At 47.1% G+C, this 16844-nt stretch overlaps 1 protein-coding gene across 7 annotated transcripts in view; it reads left to right on the forward strand.

Annotated features, from left to right (window-relative positions):
• GPM6B (glycoprotein M6B) overlaps positions 1–16844 on the forward strand; it is a 146455-nt gene that overhangs the window by 98852 nt on the left and 30759 nt on the right. Inside the window, exons 1-2 of one of the 7 annotated variants that reach the window (XM_081809161.1) lie at positions 4782–5453; positions 13628–13747. The exons of 2 other annotated variants lie outside the window; for them this stretch is intronic. In XM_081809161.1, the coding sequence (XP_081665287.1) occupies positions 5393–5453; positions 13628–13747 (181 nt within the window). In that variant the 5' untranslated portion in view covers positions 4782–5392. Of the gene's footprint in view, positions 1–4781; positions 5454–13627; positions 13748–16844 lie in introns of those variants that run through there. 4 more of the 7 variants (XM_081809164.1, XM_081809163.1, XM_081809165.1 and 1 more) reach the window with 4 other exon arrangements.

The raw sequence follows: 16844 nt of genomic DNA on the forward strand, positions 1-16844 counted from the left end.
CGTGACCTTGATAAGGATATGTATGTAGATTATTGTGCATGCTCATGTGTTCATCCCATTCTTGATGAATTCCCAGTTGACTGAACAATCACAGCCATGTAACATAGAGTAGTGACTCAATTTCTGGCATGTGGTAGGTGCTTAATGAACCTTGGTTGAATGGATGAATGAATGAACGAATGAATGAACAAACAAACCAGTCAGCTGACGAGGATGATGTCCATAGTGGCCTACACAAGAATCTCTCACCATGGTCTTGTTATGTTCAACACTTCCATCAATTATTTGGATCACAGGCATATGAGAAACATAAGGCAAATTTATAGAAGCCTGTGAAATTGTGATTTATTATAAGAAATATATATTTGGTCTTCACTTCTGGCACAGAGCTCCTGAAGCCCTTGGAATTTCCTGTAATGGAGAGCCACACAGGTGTCTTTTTTTGTGTTAATGAGGTGACTGACTTCTCCAAGCTAAGGTTGGGGGTTTGCTACCATAAAGCCAACTTGAACTTTCAGTCCCCATCCCACTGCCCCCCCCCCCACCTCTGGCCAGTGATTTAATCAATTGTGCCTCTGTCATGAAGCTTCCATAAAACCCCAAAAGGACAGGGTTCAGTGAACACATGGAGATTTGGGGACAGTCCCGTGCTGGGAGAGGGCTTGGAAGCTTCCCGCCTTTCCCCATACCTTGTCCTGTGCATCTCTTCATTTAGCTTTTGATTCGTGTCCTTTTGTATTGTTTATAATAAACCCATAATCTAGTAGGTAAAATGTCCCTCTAAGTTCCAGAAGCTGCTCTAGCAAATTAAATGAATCCAAGAAGGAAGCGGGTCGTTGGAGCCTCTGATCTATAGCTGGTCAGTGGGAAGCACAGGTGACAACCAGACTTGGAATTGGCATCTGAATTTTCGGGGGGCGGATGGCGGGGGTGGGGCAGTCTCTCCGGACCGAGCCCTTAACATGTGGGACCCGATGCTGCCCCTGGGTAGCGAGTGTCAGAATTGAAGTGTAGGACGTCCCGCTGGTGTGGGAGAGCTGCTTGCTGGTGTGGGGACCCCACACCCGAGTGCGCACGTGGTGGAACTGCCGGCCAGAACTGTTCGTAACAATAAACCCGGGAAGATGGTCATGGACTAGAGCGTAGGAGAAAAATGAAAATTCTCTCGACTAGTTGGAAGCCGGACCAAGACGGGTAGGCACAGGCCTGAGCCCCAGGTATGAGACGACAGTGTCCCCCGGGCCCCTGGAGCATCCTATTCGGAGAGCAAGGATGGTGGAGAAGCCCCAGGTGCCTTGCTCCTCCCCTGCCATCACTAGACCCAGACTCTTCTGGAAGTTCCAGTGACTGGTGGTAAAGATACTTTCTGCTTGTTGGTCCTCATCCTCTTTGCCCCTTCTACAGTATTGGATGACATCTGACACTCTATACCCTTCGTGGACCCTCTTCTACTTCTCTCCTTCCACTTCGGCCTCGTTCCTCTGCTTCTCTCATTTTTCCTCCTTACCCTCTTTGACCCTCCCTTTCACGGTTTCCCTTTCCCTTTATATTTAAGAGACCGTGTTCCTTAAATTCTAATCTGTGTGTTTTTAGTCTGTGTCTCTCCCCAGTCATTGGTTCACCATTCATTTAAAATATACTTGTGGAGGACCGTCTGTTGGGGGGGGGGGGGGACCGTGACCATGTCCTCACCCATCCACGCTGGAAACCCCAGACTGCCTTCCGTGTCCTCCTCTTTTTCCACCCCCAGGTGCACGTGTCCAGTGGGAGGTCACTGGGGATCCCCCCCACTGCCCGGGCCAGAGCTCAGCCCTCAGAGTGGCTTGTTTGCCAGCCTCATGACCAACATGATGACCTTTGTAAAGCACAGATCAGATCCGTTCTAGTGCCTTCCCTCCCCCGCTCCCCTGCCTCTGGGATCAGCAAGGTGTTCACCCTACCTGATTCCCAGCCTACGGCCCCGGCCACCTGCCTTCCTTTCCCTCCCCCACTCCCCACCCCCAACACACACACACCCTGTGCTCTGGACCCTCTGTCGGAAAAATCGCCTCCCCAACACCCTGACAGTACCGTTTTCCTGTCTGTGTGCTTTCTGATGTTGCCAGGGATGCTCTCTCCCTTCCCTGTTCTACCTTTCCGTTCTCTACCCTTCCCTGCTCTTATCCACCCTGCTCTGCCCTGTCCTTTCCTACTCTTGTCCTTCTCCACCCTTCCCTACCCTCTCCTACCTGGCGGTTCCCAACCATACAGCAGTAGCCAGCTCAGCTCAGCTCTGAGCTGTCCCCACATTCTCTTTCTCTCCTCTCACCTTCTTTGTTGTGATACTAGAGGGCTTGCAGCCGGTAGGGTCGCCCTGGTTTAGGAGGGTTCTCTGGGGCCCATCAGTCTATGGGTGACTCGGAGACGGGCACCGTCTCTTGTGAAGTCTTGTGCTTCTTGTAGATGTTAGCACTTGGAAGGTGATTCCATGCATGCTTATGGAACTGGCTGGAATTCTACAGAAGACGTGCAAATGGTGAACCCTGTGAAACTACTCTTCTTAGTCAATGTTAGCAATTTTGTGTGGTTTGATCTAATATTGCCCATTTTGTGTGTTTGCTATTCCTGTTTTGGCTTTCAGAAGTATTCTTCCCTTCAGTCGGACTGACTTAACTCCGGGGGCTCAAAGAATATTTTTCACCTTTATGAGCCATCTCCCATCCTGCTCATTATACGTATCTGATTGTTCTGGTCAAACATGGAGGCATACCCCAGAAATGTTATAAATGTATACTCTTCGGGCGCCTGGGTGGCTCAGTTGGTTAAGCGACTGCCTTCGGCTCAGGTCATGATCTTGGAGTCCCAGGATCGAGTCCCGCATCGGGCTCCTTGCTCAGCAGGGAGTCTGCTTCTCCCTCTGACCCTCCCCTCTCTCATGCTCTCTCTATCTCATTCTCTCTCAAATAAAAAATAAATAAATAAAAAATAAAAAATAAAAAATAAATGTATACTCTTCTTTCTTGCTGTTAACAATTTTTCTATCATCCTTTTTCCAACTCAGATGGTTTTTCATAAACATCAGTGAGATTTTGAGGCTGTTGGTAAAGGTAACTTTAAGAATTGTCCTATGTTATCAGCCTCATGAAAAGAACATGGTGACGTTATGAACAAGGCAGAAATGGTGACTTGTTCATTTGCACAGAGTTCTTCAAGGGGAACGTAGATCAAGGTATCACCCGGAGAATTTGTGAATATTTTGTCCAATGGTTTTGATTTCTAAGACTGTGATACAGAACCAGAGTTGTCCTTAAATTGAAAAAGTCTTCCATGTTAAATGTAGAACCTCTTCTGTATTCTGCCTTCCCACTTTAACAACATCTAACAATAATATTAAGTAAAAGCCAAAAAAGTATTCTGTTCTGCCAGGTGTATAACTGAGTGGTTTTGCTAGACACTTTTAAAACAAAACCAATAGCATAGCTAGTCATGATTGTCCCTTTTGGTGCTGGATTGAATTTTTTAAAAATTTTGTTCTGGACACATCATCAGGTTTTCCCATGGACGTAGTTAGATCACAAATGAATCTCTTTCTAACTGTCTGAAGTTTTAAGCTGCCATGCTCCTCACTGATCTCGCCAGGAGACAGGAAAATTGGCCAGGGCCATCAGTTAAAGGAATAGTTGATTGTGGGTGTGGACTCCTAGGAGGATGGCTCAAGGGAAAAATGAGAAGTAAAATCAGAAGATAAATGTTGGAACAGGCTAAACGAGTTTTCAAAATCTTTTCTGGCTTACCAGGAGCCAGAGGTATTGAATGTAGAAGGTTTGGGGGATTATCTCAACTGAGGCATTAAAAGATCAGGTTGTTGGAGGATTTTGATTCAGGATCTTGCACATTTTTTTTTTTTTTTTGGAAGTGTTGAGCAACAAAGCGTCAGAGATTTTTTGGAAGAGATTTTTTAGGAGAGGGTGGTCTCTAACTTGTCTTAATGTTTGCTTCTGAGGTGGGTGCTCAACCCAACCAACTGGAAGGCTGTTACCTGTCAGAGAACCCTTCACCCTGTGGTTTTCAGTATTCATCCCTGTAGTTGACTTGAGTTTCTATAAATATCTTTAATAGAGACAGTGAAGGTAAGTGGGTCAACCAAATGCTTAAATCATGGTACAGAAACCAGTGATGCTTGGAAACATACAGCTCATGACCAAGATAAAGGCTTTTCTATGCTTGGATGGGTTGAGAACTGTGGTCCCATAGTATCTGGATATGCATGAAGGCTCGTGAAACCAGCAGTCAGTCATTATCGGTACAATAATAGCCTTTATGCTGAACATTTAGACTGCTCTTGAAAACACCCTTTTGACTTTGAGGGAGAGGTTCTAATGAATAAAAGCTCTATATAGAAATAATCATGTCCAGTAAGAAAAACCATTCTATTTTCATTTTCACTCCAAGAAGTCACCAAAATGTCAGCTAGATACACTTGTCGCATGTTATGCTTACTTTTAAATATGGAGGGATACCTTTTTATGAATTGGGCTTGAGCTCAAGGGTTTCTCTTTCTGTCGCATGTGTTAGTTGTAGACAGGGAATGGGTTATAATTCTAATGCCAAATTTTATATAGCTATTGTTAAATCCGTGCTCTGCGTTTTCTTCCCTCTTAGGTATTTTTTTCCTCCTCTAATATATATCTTATGATACATATCTAATATATATATATATTATATATATTTTAAATGTAGCCAGCTACTAGAGATTGCGTGAAAGTCAAATACTAAAGAAAGTGAATAAAACAGAGGCCATGGGCTGGTCCTCTGCCTATATTCTGCCAGGGTCAGGTAAATGAACTTCAGTCAGCCTGTGATGCCCCATGAAGGGGTCCCTCCGGGAAGGAAGGAGTTTGCAGGGGTGGAAGCCCAGCGTTCAGCGGAGAGAACTGACATCCCGACCAGCTGAGTCACGTGGTGGGAGGGGGCTCTGTCTCTCTCTCCCCCTTCTCTTCCATATCCCGTCCTCTGATGTCACAAGTCTGTTCTTCCCTGGGAGAGCTGATTAGCATTCAGTGGGTGCAGTTGGCCAGGAGCGAGCGGCGCGGGGGCCGGCGGGTGGGGGCGCGGCTGTCCCCCGGGAGCCGCAGTGGGACGGGGCACAGGATGGCCGTGTTCTAACTGGGATCCTCGCTGACGTGTGGCCGCCGGCTCCTTGGCAGCTGTCTTTTTGGACCAGTAGGCAGAGGGGAAACTGACGCTGACGAGCCTTTTGCATCTTGGAAGGGACTGCAATCTACTGTAGTGAAGAACAGAACCTCTCAATCACGCGGTGTAAATAAGAGACGGAGGGGAGTCCAAAAGAAAAGGAAGAGGAGGGGAAAAGTGTGTGTTGGGGGAGCGGGGAAAAGCATTTTTGGTGGATGGTATGAAGCCAGCCATGGAAACTGCAGCCGAGGAAAATACTGAACAAAGCCAAGAGAGAAAAGGTACCCGGCACTCTGACAATAGCCTGTTTCAAGCTTTTCACTGGGGGGTGCTTTCAAAGGGGGAGCCCGGTTTTGTGTGTCTCGTAAAATAGCTCTGAAACAATCCCTCTGGCATGGTCTTGCTTTCAGGGTGGTTTTTGCCTGTAGGCTGATGTTAAATTAATAGAGCAGCCTTTCTTCAGCCCATTCCTGTTCCAAATCTTCCCACCAAATGTGGGATTTCCCAGGATGTCCGCAGTTTGTCACCTTGGGTAGCGGAATTGGGGAAACGGTCTTTTTTTTTTTTTTTCCTCGTTAATATAATGAGTCATGACTTAGGTCCCCACGTTCTGCATGTTATACTCCAGGGGCATGGAATGCATTGTTTTCTGCTAATGCTGGGGAGGATCTGGAGGGGGCCGCAAACTAAATATGCTTTGGTTCCGCTAATGCCGTAGTGATGTTGGACGTTTTCTAGTTAGTTCTCTCATTGAAAACGATAGTAGTCTTTCCATGTATCAGGCCCTGACTGTGACATGTAATAACCATTTACAGTGGGAGCTTCAGAGAGGGGACGTTAGCTCTGTCACCCTGGTGCTGATGGAGAGGGGTGGAGGGTCCCCTGCCATTTATGACTTGGAGATTTGGAGGAGGAGAATTGGTAAAGGTCCTGTCCCTAAAGGGGAATCTTACCACAATGTTGACATAGGGAATGGCCTTTTTAGAGAAATATGTGTTTTGCAGTAAGAAAATGACCGAAAGTAGAAGCTAAAATTCATCTGTCTTTTCCTAGATAAAAACCGGTCTTGAGTGCGATAGCCCGTAGAATCCGCTCAGCCACTGTTAAATTACAGTGGGAGACGCCGCTCACCTGTCTCCCTCGCCCAAAGTTACAGACTATCCTAAAGGCGCAGGAACATAGTCTACAACTCCGTTTTACTTAGGAAGATGTTGGTTGAACTGTCGGAAATTGCTGAAGTAGTCAACCATCTTACACCTACAAACATGGCAATTTCATGTATTTGAGCCTAACAGCCCGCTTGGGTAGAAGCTGCTTGTTTTTATACGGAATTTCTTCTGTACACAGTACTTTAATAAGATTGTATCCTAAGCAGTGCAGTTTCATTTTTCCAGTTAATTAAATGTCAAAGTCTGATAAAATCTGCGTAACAAATTTGCCATTTTAACCATTTTGAAGTGTGTATTTCGGTGGCCTTAAGTATTTTAATTTTAAAATTGGCAGTTTAATTCAATCCCCGCATGAAACCTACCTCGCCACCCCCCACCCCAGCAAAGCAAAACAGAAACCTTGCCTTTTCTTGTATGTATATATTTTTAATTTTATTTTAATTTTATTTTTTTTTAAAGATTTTATTTATTTATTTGACAGAGAGAGACACAGCGAGAGAGGGAACACAAGCAGGGGGAGTGGGAGAGGGAGAAGCAGGCTTCCCGCAGAGCAGGGAGCCCGATGCGGGGCTCGATCCCAGGACCCTGGGATTATGACCTGAGCCGAAGGCAGACGCTTAACGACTGAGCCACCCAGGCACCCCTATATTTTTAATTTTATATGAGTGACCAAATAGCAATAAGAGAAGCTCTGGGGAGTATTTATGAAGCTGAGGAATGGAGATAAAAGTAAAGATTGATTTCTGCGATGATTAGAGATGAAGTTTGTGGGGCGTAATCATGTAATAGCGTTGTTGGGGGGACGCCTCTCACAGTTCACCGCAATGTTTTCCCAAAACAGATGATTTCATTTAGTGCCCACTTTAATACCATATTAATAGCAAACATGTTAATGGTATTCTGGCAAATACCATATTAATAAACCAAAGTAACCATTGATAAACCATTAATAAAACCATCTTGGTCTCTGCAGAAAACATACCTTTTTTTTTTTTTCTTCCCTCTCCAAAAGCAAGTGAGGGGCATAAAGCCAGTATAAAATCCTTATACTGCCCAGCTCTCTATCTCATCCTCGTTTAGTCTTATGGACTGCTATGATTTTACATCAACTAAATCCTCTTTAACACCGAATCCACAAGCTGTGCTACATCTATTAACCATCTGTAGGCAAAAACTCGTTAGTGAGTTAGCCATGGTTTCAGAGACAAAATTAGAAGCAAGAGACGATGCCTGGAGGAACTTTAAAAATTGCCAACATTGATAGACACTAGCTGTTGAGGTAATTCAAACATGCCAGGTGAATGCAAGCTGTTGTCAAGTGTAGGGTTCAGGCGTGAGTCAGCATCCGGGCCCGGGCGTGTGTGTCCGCTACCGCCCCGGGGGCTGTGGTCACTAAGGGACCCGTCGCCAGTGCTGATTTGGAGGATGACTTATCTGCTAATCTTCGTGTAGCCGAACAAGTTCACGGGCCGGCTGCACCCAAGTCATTGTCAGTCTAGACACACACGGGTGCGCGCGCGCGCACACACACACACACACACACACACACACACAGGCATGCAGTGACAGTCACAGATGTTTCTGCCTGCTTGTCACTCCAGTATTCCTTCCGATTTCATTTGAAATTTATAAGATAAGGGTTGATTTCCTTGAAGTGTACGTTTGAAATTTTGACATCATTGGAGAAGGCATGATATAATTCTCGAGTTGGTGGATCTGTTTTTTGTGTGTGTGTTTTTCTTTTAAGCCTTTCAGCAAGGGATTTAATTTCCGAAATTTAATCCTATACATTTTGTCACTTCCCACAGTTTTTCACACACGTCTATTTTTTGCCCCTCTGTTCCCCCTTTCCCATTGGTTTTTAGTACTTGGTGCTGGGGCCATACCTACCTCTTAATTTGGGGGTATTATTGCCCAGTGGGAATTCTAGCTTTGGATAATTACTACCTTGGGGAATTATTTGGATTAATATTAAGAATAGAAATTAAACTTAGCTTTATAAATTGACTTCAACTTTTTTAGTTGGCCTCACTTCCTTCGGCAGGACAAAGAGAGCTATTTCTTTAAATCAGGAGGACTCTGTTCCTAATTTAAACAAAAATAATCCAGATCCTAAAAGAAAATACATATGTATATGTGCATGTGTGTGTGTTTGAAACTGCCTCATGGCTTTTGCCCCAGAACACTACTAGATGATCAAAATTCCCCAGAAGTATTGAGTAGATACCCAGAAATGTTTAAGGAAAGCAAGCTGGTCTTCTCAGATGACTGTAAGAAATGCCAAGTTATTACAAATAACGGTTTTTACATTAGAAGCATTAAATTGAATCGAAGTGTAAGGATTGAGTAAACAGATTCACTGAAATGGAATAAGTGGAAGGAATGAATAAGACAGAGTCAAAGGATCATGGGCCTCACTAATCAAGAGATGGAGAGCTAGGTTTCTACTTATTTCTGTGGAGTATTACTTGATGTCAATTCATTTGTGAAAACCAGTGCATCTGGAAGTGCTGGGAGTGCTCAGTTAAGGGGTGCAAAAACAATTGAATCAATCGCTGTATTGTGTGAAAAAAATCTGTGATGCTAATTATTTTTATTACATGTAGGAAATTGGAATCTACTGAAACAATTATTGCCGAGCTAGTTAAGTGCCTAGAATTACTGCTGAAATAATTTTGAGAGTTCAGGCATCAAACCACATAGGAAGAAAAATGTAGTAAATTGGAAATAAATTCTAGGACGTAAGCACCATAAGAAATGAATTCAGATTGTTGACCTGTGTAAAAAATTAACACATTCATTTAAATTTTTGGATCAAATATAATGTCTTACATGTTTAGGTTTGGTTTTGTTTGTTTTAATTTAAGTGCGTGTACTTTGGGCCCCATCTGATTTTTTTTTTTTTTAGGAAGAAAACTCTTGTAGAATATATGGCCTGTGAGCTAAAAAGCCTGAGGGACACATTTAACATGTTACACTCTTCCTGGTGATGTGGAAATGATTTGATTTTGAGATTTTTATTGACAATTTCTAACTTGATTATGTGAATATGGTACAGAGAAAGTTTTAGATGCAGTTTTTCCCTCTAAGAGTCTGCCACCCTCTGAAGAGAGGGTGTCTGGGGAATAGGCTGTAGGGAAAGGCATGGCGGACCAGATGGTGCTGGACGTATGTGGTAGGTATAATACAGCTTGCTTTTACCTTGTTTTATTTCATTTTTTTAGAAAGTTAAGGGTGGAGATCTCAATGAGCCATTTAGTGCATCTCCTACTTTTATATTGTTTCCATTAGTGTATTTTTCAAGACTTGGCCTGGCTGTTTCATTAGACAAAGAATTCCGACCCATTTCTGGAAATTCAGAATTGCCTTCCGTGAAATTGGGTGGAAACCTCGAGTTCAGATTGTCATGTTACAAATCGCATTTTTCTGTGACTTGAAACTACGAGTCGATTTAGAGTAAGTCATCTTAATGACATGACTTGGGAGCCTTGTTGTATCTGAGAACGTGTGAAATAGGCAGTTAGCATCCCCACGAAGTAAATTTCCCCTCACTGGGACTTGGTGATGAATTGGATTGTTCCAGCGACACTCTCTTGCTTTTTTCCTCCTTGGGACCAAATGTACAGCCCTGTGAGAATGGCCGGCCCAGAATAGGGGTGGCTGTGGGACGGAGGAGCACGGCGACACACACTCGCTTGTAAGAAAGGGAGGCTCCAGTCTCAGCTGCACGAGTGTACCTGGTTGTTCATTCGTTCATTTAATAATCCTCTCCTTTGAAACATCGTCCATCCTCTATCCTCCCAGCACATGGGAGAGGAGTACAGGGGCGCTTAACTCATCTTAGGGACCATTATGTATATAGCAGGATCTTGGTTTTAGGCATAATTTTGCCATCTCGGTGGCAGATTAAATAGCAGGACGACAGTAGCAGAGGGGAGAACTTTCCTCCTCAGCCAGCCCGGGGACCTGTCTCTTCCAGACACGTGTAAAAAGAGAAAATAAACTAGCTTTCTCTTTTGGAGGCTGATTTGATTAATTGCGTTGACTTCTTTCTGTATCCAAGCCTTACTAGGCACGTTCGGTAGCCAGGGTCAGCCCGCTTCATCCATGAAGGGCCAGAGAGTAAATATTTTAGGCTTTGTAGGCCACGCAGTCTCTGTTGTAGCTACTCAAATCTACAGCTGTAGCATGAAACAGCCGTGGCTAGTATATAAACCAATAAATGTGGCCAAGTGCCGATACAACTTTATTGACAAGAATGGGTGGCCGTCGCTTGCTGACCTCTGCCTGGTGTTGTTAGAGCTTTCCCTTAATATTTGAAATAATACCTCAAAATGAAGGACGATAGACCCAGCTTTCAGAGACCTTGCCTAGGGAGTATGGTCTTTCGAAGGAAGCTCAGTCTTTGTCACTTAGTTGCCTCCGGTCTGCAGTTCAGTTACTCCATAGCCTTGTCACAGGAGGACATCACACTGTCTAAGTAACTGGACCGAAAAGGTACAAGGCATTGCTTTGTTTTCCTTTCCTCAATTCCCCGTTGTTTGTTTCATACCCACCTTTGGTGAGGACCACCCACGGTTGTGACTTTTGTGCTGCTTCCAGAATATAGGGCGGTCTGCTGCCCATCCCTGGCTTCCGCTCCCTAAGGGGAACATTTGCAGTTTTTGCCTCGGTAGGGCCTCCGCCAGGACTTTCCTGGCTGTGTGTGTCCATTTTTCCCATTTTTTTTTTTGCCAGTTGCCCAGCATCGTGGCAGTGTTTTAATTAGACCATTCACGCTGAGGCTTCTCCTTGCAATCCTGTGGCTCCCTCCTAAATGTTGGGACCCTGTCCTTTTAAACAAAAATGATACCGCTGTGCTCTTTGAAATTTTGGCATTAGTTTCATATTTCATGTCTCCGAGATTTGGCTCCAAAATAGACAATGGACATGGTTTTCTTTTCTTTCATGTCTAAAGATTTACTGTTGTAAAGAGGCCTTCCCGGAAGTATTGGAAAATAGCCATCCACTTGCTGACCCCATCTCCACATCTGCTGGAGTAGGAGTATTTTTACGCTGAACTAAGCATGTCTGGCATGGCTGCCATGTTTTGGTCAGAAAATACAGGAGCTTTGGCCAGTCCATGGTTTTTTATTGTCCTTGCCTAGCAGCCTGTGCCTGATTGCCTGTCTGTAGACTTCCCCATGCATGAGGAGATGAGAACAGAGAATGGATGTATCCTGGGCAGAGATGCAGGGAATTGCACGGCCTGGCTTGGGTGAGGTCAGTGTGGTGGGGGACCTGGAGGTTCGTTTCTTGGTCCACAGGGTCCCAGGGTGCTACCTTGCCTTCAGCCAGATATTCTTCCAGCAGACATTTATGGGGCACCTGCTGTGCTTTGGGCGTGGAGAGAGAGATGTTTTTTTAGAGGACGATGAGAAATTTCCAGATCAACAGTGCTCGAGCTCCTTGCAGTGCTCTTGCCGGAGGTTGATGTGGAGGGCTCACCGCCACTTAACCCTGCTTCTGGTTCTTTCCACCAGCCCCACTGGGTGTCTTGGCTCTCAGACAACGTAGCACAACCCACATCTGAGAGAGCATCTCCTGAGCAGTGAAGCAAAAATCTAAATCCAGGGAAAGTTGAGAGTTAAGTCCTTTCCAGAACCCCGAAGTAACCTCAAGAGCTTGGGACCTGAGACCTTTCTTGAGGCACAGAGGTACAGCTCACCTCCCCACTGACCTCAGCAAAGCTCTTGTCGGGCGAACCACTGCCTCCGCAAAGGACGAGAAACTTGGAGTGGGTGCGCGGGCCGCACTGGGCCGGTCTGGTGGTTTCGGAGGCCTGCCCTCTGGAGTCACGTGGCCCAGGTTCGTACCCAGGCTCGTCCTCCCCTGGCTGCCTGATGTCGTGGGCAGGCGGCCTCCCTTCTCCTTGCCCTTGCTCTCTCCATCTGGAAAGCTAGAACGCTGAGAGCACCGAGCGCACAGGATGGCTGTGGCCGACACCGTGACCTTGCACTATCGAGGTCCGATCTTGCCCTAGCCCCCTTTTCTCCCCTTCTAAGCATCTTTAAACGTTTTTACACGTCTTTTAAGAGGCAGTTTTGCTTCCCCTTGACGCCGTAAAGGCTTCCTCTGAAACACCACCTAGAAAAGTCTCCACTCGCCAGTGGGGGAGGACCTCGGGAGTTTTCGGGGACCGTGCGCGCTGCCGGCGGGGTTCCGTGGAGGCTCTGTGAGCTTCTCCGCGGCCCTGGTCACGCGTTCACCCTGTCGCCCCGCGGCGTGGCTGTTGGCTCAAGCCTCCCCCTCGGCGGTCCCGGGCGCCCCGTGGAGCATGCTGACCTGATCTGCTGATGGAGTCACGGCCCACACCAACGTCAGAACCACCTTTTCTCCTGCAATACTTGTGGCCGCCCCACAGGGCCTAACCCCTTGTGCGGTTCTGTGTGATTCGCAGGCACAAACTGGCCGTAGTTGACCTTTTGAGCTCTTAGGGATTTTAAGATTGTGGCTGCGCTCCGTTCCCAGCAGCCGTCTCTGGGTCAGGCACACTGCTAGATGAGGATCTTTCCCACCGGTCCCTTAAGAAGTGGGAAAGAGAGTCCTGCTGTCAGCTAGGGACCCGAGTCCCCAGGAGGCCTCTCGTCACCATGTGTGTGAGGAAGCAGTGGTTGGAGCCCAAGACCGGCAGCCCTTTCTCTCTAAAACACCGGGAGGTCATTGGAACAGGATTTAATCCAGAACATTCTAGACTCCGAAGTACTGAGCTTAAGAAGAGCTGACAGAGAATACTGCAGATGTCAGTGGGAGGACAGGAGTTTTATCCGAGATTCAGCAGGCCATGGGGGTCACTGGCCAGATTTTCAAGGCCGCAGCTGGGTACCATCACGGAGGGTAAGCCTGTAGTCACTCTTGTTCGTGTGGCCACAGTGAATGTGGCGCTCTGTTGGTCCGAAAGGGAAATGCCCAGAAAGAACAGCAGTCTTGGGAGAAGCCGGACTTCCACTGTAAATAGTGTCGGCCCAAAGTGAGCGTTCTGAGGGGCGGGGTGGGGGGACATCACGGTGACAGTCAGGAAGGAAAAGGCGATTTGGGTGAGTTTCGTCAACGTCAAGAACGGAGGGGACTGCAGCGTTCTCCATTCATCCTGCCTCGGTCATCAGCCGGTGCGGAAAGGTTGTGGTTTCAGTCACGTGTTTTTTAAACTCCTCGTTTCCTTTAACTATATGGTAAAAGAATAAATGCTGATATAGAATCTTTGCTGGAGATAGAGACACTGACTCTTTGCCACCTGAAATTGGCAGTGAACAGCAGAGCTGAAATGGAAATTGGCAGGTACCACTGGATGTACCCAGGCTCAAAGAACCAGCAGTACCATCCCGTGCCAACCCTGGGGGACAGGGCTAGCCCCTTGAGCAGTCCAGGTAAATACAGCCTCGGGCTGAATTCTAATAGCAAGTCGACTGTTATCTTTAATATTATTTGTAATGGCTCTTTCACTGTGGTGCTATTTTATGTTTTGTTTGATGCATTAATTTGTTCGCAGGGGCGTGGGTGGAATTGGCCCTTGACGATTTTTTTAATCATCTTTTGTTTTCCTCTCCTCCTCTCCATTCCACCCCATCTTTGGCCTCTGTCTTCTCCCTCTTTCCCCTTTCCTTGCCCTCACCTCTTCTTCTCAAAGGGAGCAGTGTGCAATGACATAAAAGCTTTGGGGTAACTCCGAGATTTCCAATGTCGGAACCAGTGGCGGGGGGTGGTGGTGGGTGTCACGTGTGTCCTCCTCCACGGCACTAAGAACGGGGCTGGGGCGCTCAAGGAGCCTTGGCTCCAAGAGGACCGGGAGTGTCCCCCAATGGCTTCCCGGCCCCACTGCTTTGCAGCGCTCTGTTTGAACATCATTGTCTTTGAGAAGGAAAAATCCAAGCCCAGGACATGAGGATCGGATAACTGTGTACTCGATCCCATCAGGTAGGTCTGTTGGGTCTGGTTTCCGGTTTCCTTGCTCACAAGGAACACTGGTCTCCCAGAACTGCTAGGTGCTCGGTTGGAGTGAGATATGGGGGGCCCAGAAGTGGGGAGAACGCCCACCCTCCCCATTCCCAAAGTCTACACCTGCCTTAGGACCTGTCGGTTCAGTTAGCTAAAACTCAGATGACTTCAAGTTACTTAAAATGTGGAGAGAAGGGGATGGTGGCGGGTCAGATAAACACAACAGGCTTCAAGTATTGCTACGGTTTTTCGTGATTCCTTAGTGTTACTCTTCCCAAATAGTTGCATTGCCTACTTTTTCAGGAATTGGTCAGAAATGATCGTGTAGAATCTACAACTCAAGAAAGAGCAGCCGTGAGGTACAACGTAGGACACGCACTGAGTTACAAAGTCCAGCACTTACCGTTAATTTAATAAAACTTTTAAGACCCACATTGTGGCTTCAGGTTAATTAACATGAAATCCGATTTTGGATTTCTACATCTTGAAGTACGCATTTCTTCTTTTGACATATGGCTGTCAGGCACCAGCTGTGTGTGTTCGCACGTGCGTGCAGTCCAGTTAGAAAACGTGAACGAGAAGTCACGTAGACATTTGTTCTCATAGATCCTTTAAGGAATGGAGAGGGTTCTGGAATCTCGATTGAAAAACTGCTGTTAGACATGCTCTATTCAGACAGTGGAATACTATTCAGCAATAAAGTGGAATGAGATGTTGATACATATTACAACATGGATGAATCTCAAAAACATTATGCTGAGTAAAAGAAGCCAGACGTAAGAGACCAACTATTGTCTGATTCCACTTATATTACATTTCCAGAATTAGCAAATGCACAGAGACAGAACATGGATTCCTGTTTGTCAGAGGCTGGAGGAAAGGGAGAGTGGGTGGTGACTGCTAACGGGTACAAGGGCTCCTTTCTGGAGCGATGGGAAGGTTTTAAAGTTACACTGTGGTGATGGTTACACAACTCAGAGCCATCGAACTGCACGCTTAACACAGGGGAATTGTATAGGTAAACTGTATCTCATGCTGTTTTTAAAAATCTGCCCCCCCCTCCCAGCACCATTAGATGCGCACAGTTCTCGGGGGAGGGGGAGGTATTTGATACCGGGACAGGAAGGCCTCGAAGTTACCAGAAACTGCTTGAAAGAGAATGGTGTTTGTTGTAAGAATGTGTTGGAAGACACCAGGCCGGTTGGAAGTGGAGAAAAAACCTGAGTGTCTTTCCTGGTGGGAAAGAGTAAACATCAGTATCTTCTCGGGGCGCAAACCCCCTGTTGGTTGCTACTTGTTGAGCACTTGCTGTAAGAGTGTCCCAGTGTCGCTCCCGGGCTCCTGACCCGACAGCCACACACCGGAATACGGGCCATCTAAGCGGCAGTGACAGCTGAGAGGAAAAATACAGGCTTCGTTTTTTTCCTCCCCCGAAACTTTTGGGGGCTAAATTCGTTTCAGAATTCAGAAGAGTTCGGGTTTCGGGAAAGTAACGTGGGGCACACCCCGTGTGCCTCCCGATAGCGCCAGGCAGGCCTGGGCGCCCCCTGCAGATCCCACTCCTTCTGGGGAGCGCCCGGGCCTGGCAAACGGAGCCCGGAAACAGCGTCTTGTGCATTCGGGTCAGGTTTGGGCACCAAGTAAGCTCCAGTCGGTACCGGTTTTGTTCCCAGATGAGCTAGACAAAACCCCCAAACCCCACGTTTTCAGAGTTTTGGGGATTCTGGAACGGTATGAGGAGAACTGTAGTAACCCCACTGCTGGTGAGACTTCACGTGAGCAAGCAGGGTCTTGTCTGAGGGGGGAGAAAACAAAAGCATGCAACCTGCTTTCCAGAATCCTCTTCAAACATCCGCCAATGGCCTTTACGCGCACATAGTTTGCCCTTCCTGCGTGTACTGACTGCAGGCGTGGGAACACATGCGCCTCTGGGGCACACACGCTGGGGACGTTTGGGGCTGGAGCCAGGGGACCAAACCCAGCCCTGTGAGCTCCTTCCCAGTTGCTTGGAGATTTTGTTGGCTCTTAAATCAACGCAGTTGCCATTCTGTACTTAGATCCCAAACCAGATGGCGTGAGGGAAAAAATAGAGAATTCCATATGGCTCTGGTGTGTTTGCCCCCCCCCCTCCACTCCCCCCAGAGTTCTCAGTTTCTTTCCGGGGAGGGGGGAAGGGCGGTGGGAAGAGGTTTCGAGAGAGGCCGAGCAGATCTTTGCCGAAGGAAAATGCCTCTCCCACCTATGCGGCCGTGACAGCAGTGACCAGCCCCCGCCCCCGCTCCCCCGACTTGCAGGGAATCCGAGGCTGGTGGCCTCGGCCTGAGATGGTGGCGGAGGAATGTCGTGCTTAAGGTGGAGGCCCTGCTCGAGGTTGCTATATGTCGCGTGGCGCAGGCCTCCCGAGTGGAGTCCACGGGAGGCTGGGCGCTCCGCACCAAGGGTGATCTCTGGAGCAGCAGAATTGGCCTCACCTGGAAGCTGGTGACAAATGCAGAGTCTCAGGCCCCAGCCCAAACCTGCTGACTCACA

The sequence above is a fragment of the Leptonychotes weddellii genome, chromosome X, assembly GCF_054177405.1.
Source record: "Leptonychotes weddellii isolate Sample4059 chromosome X, ASM5417740v2, whole genome shotgun sequence".
NCBI classification, from domain to species: Eukaryota; Metazoa; Chordata; class Mammalia; order Carnivora; family Phocidae; genus Leptonychotes; species Leptonychotes weddellii.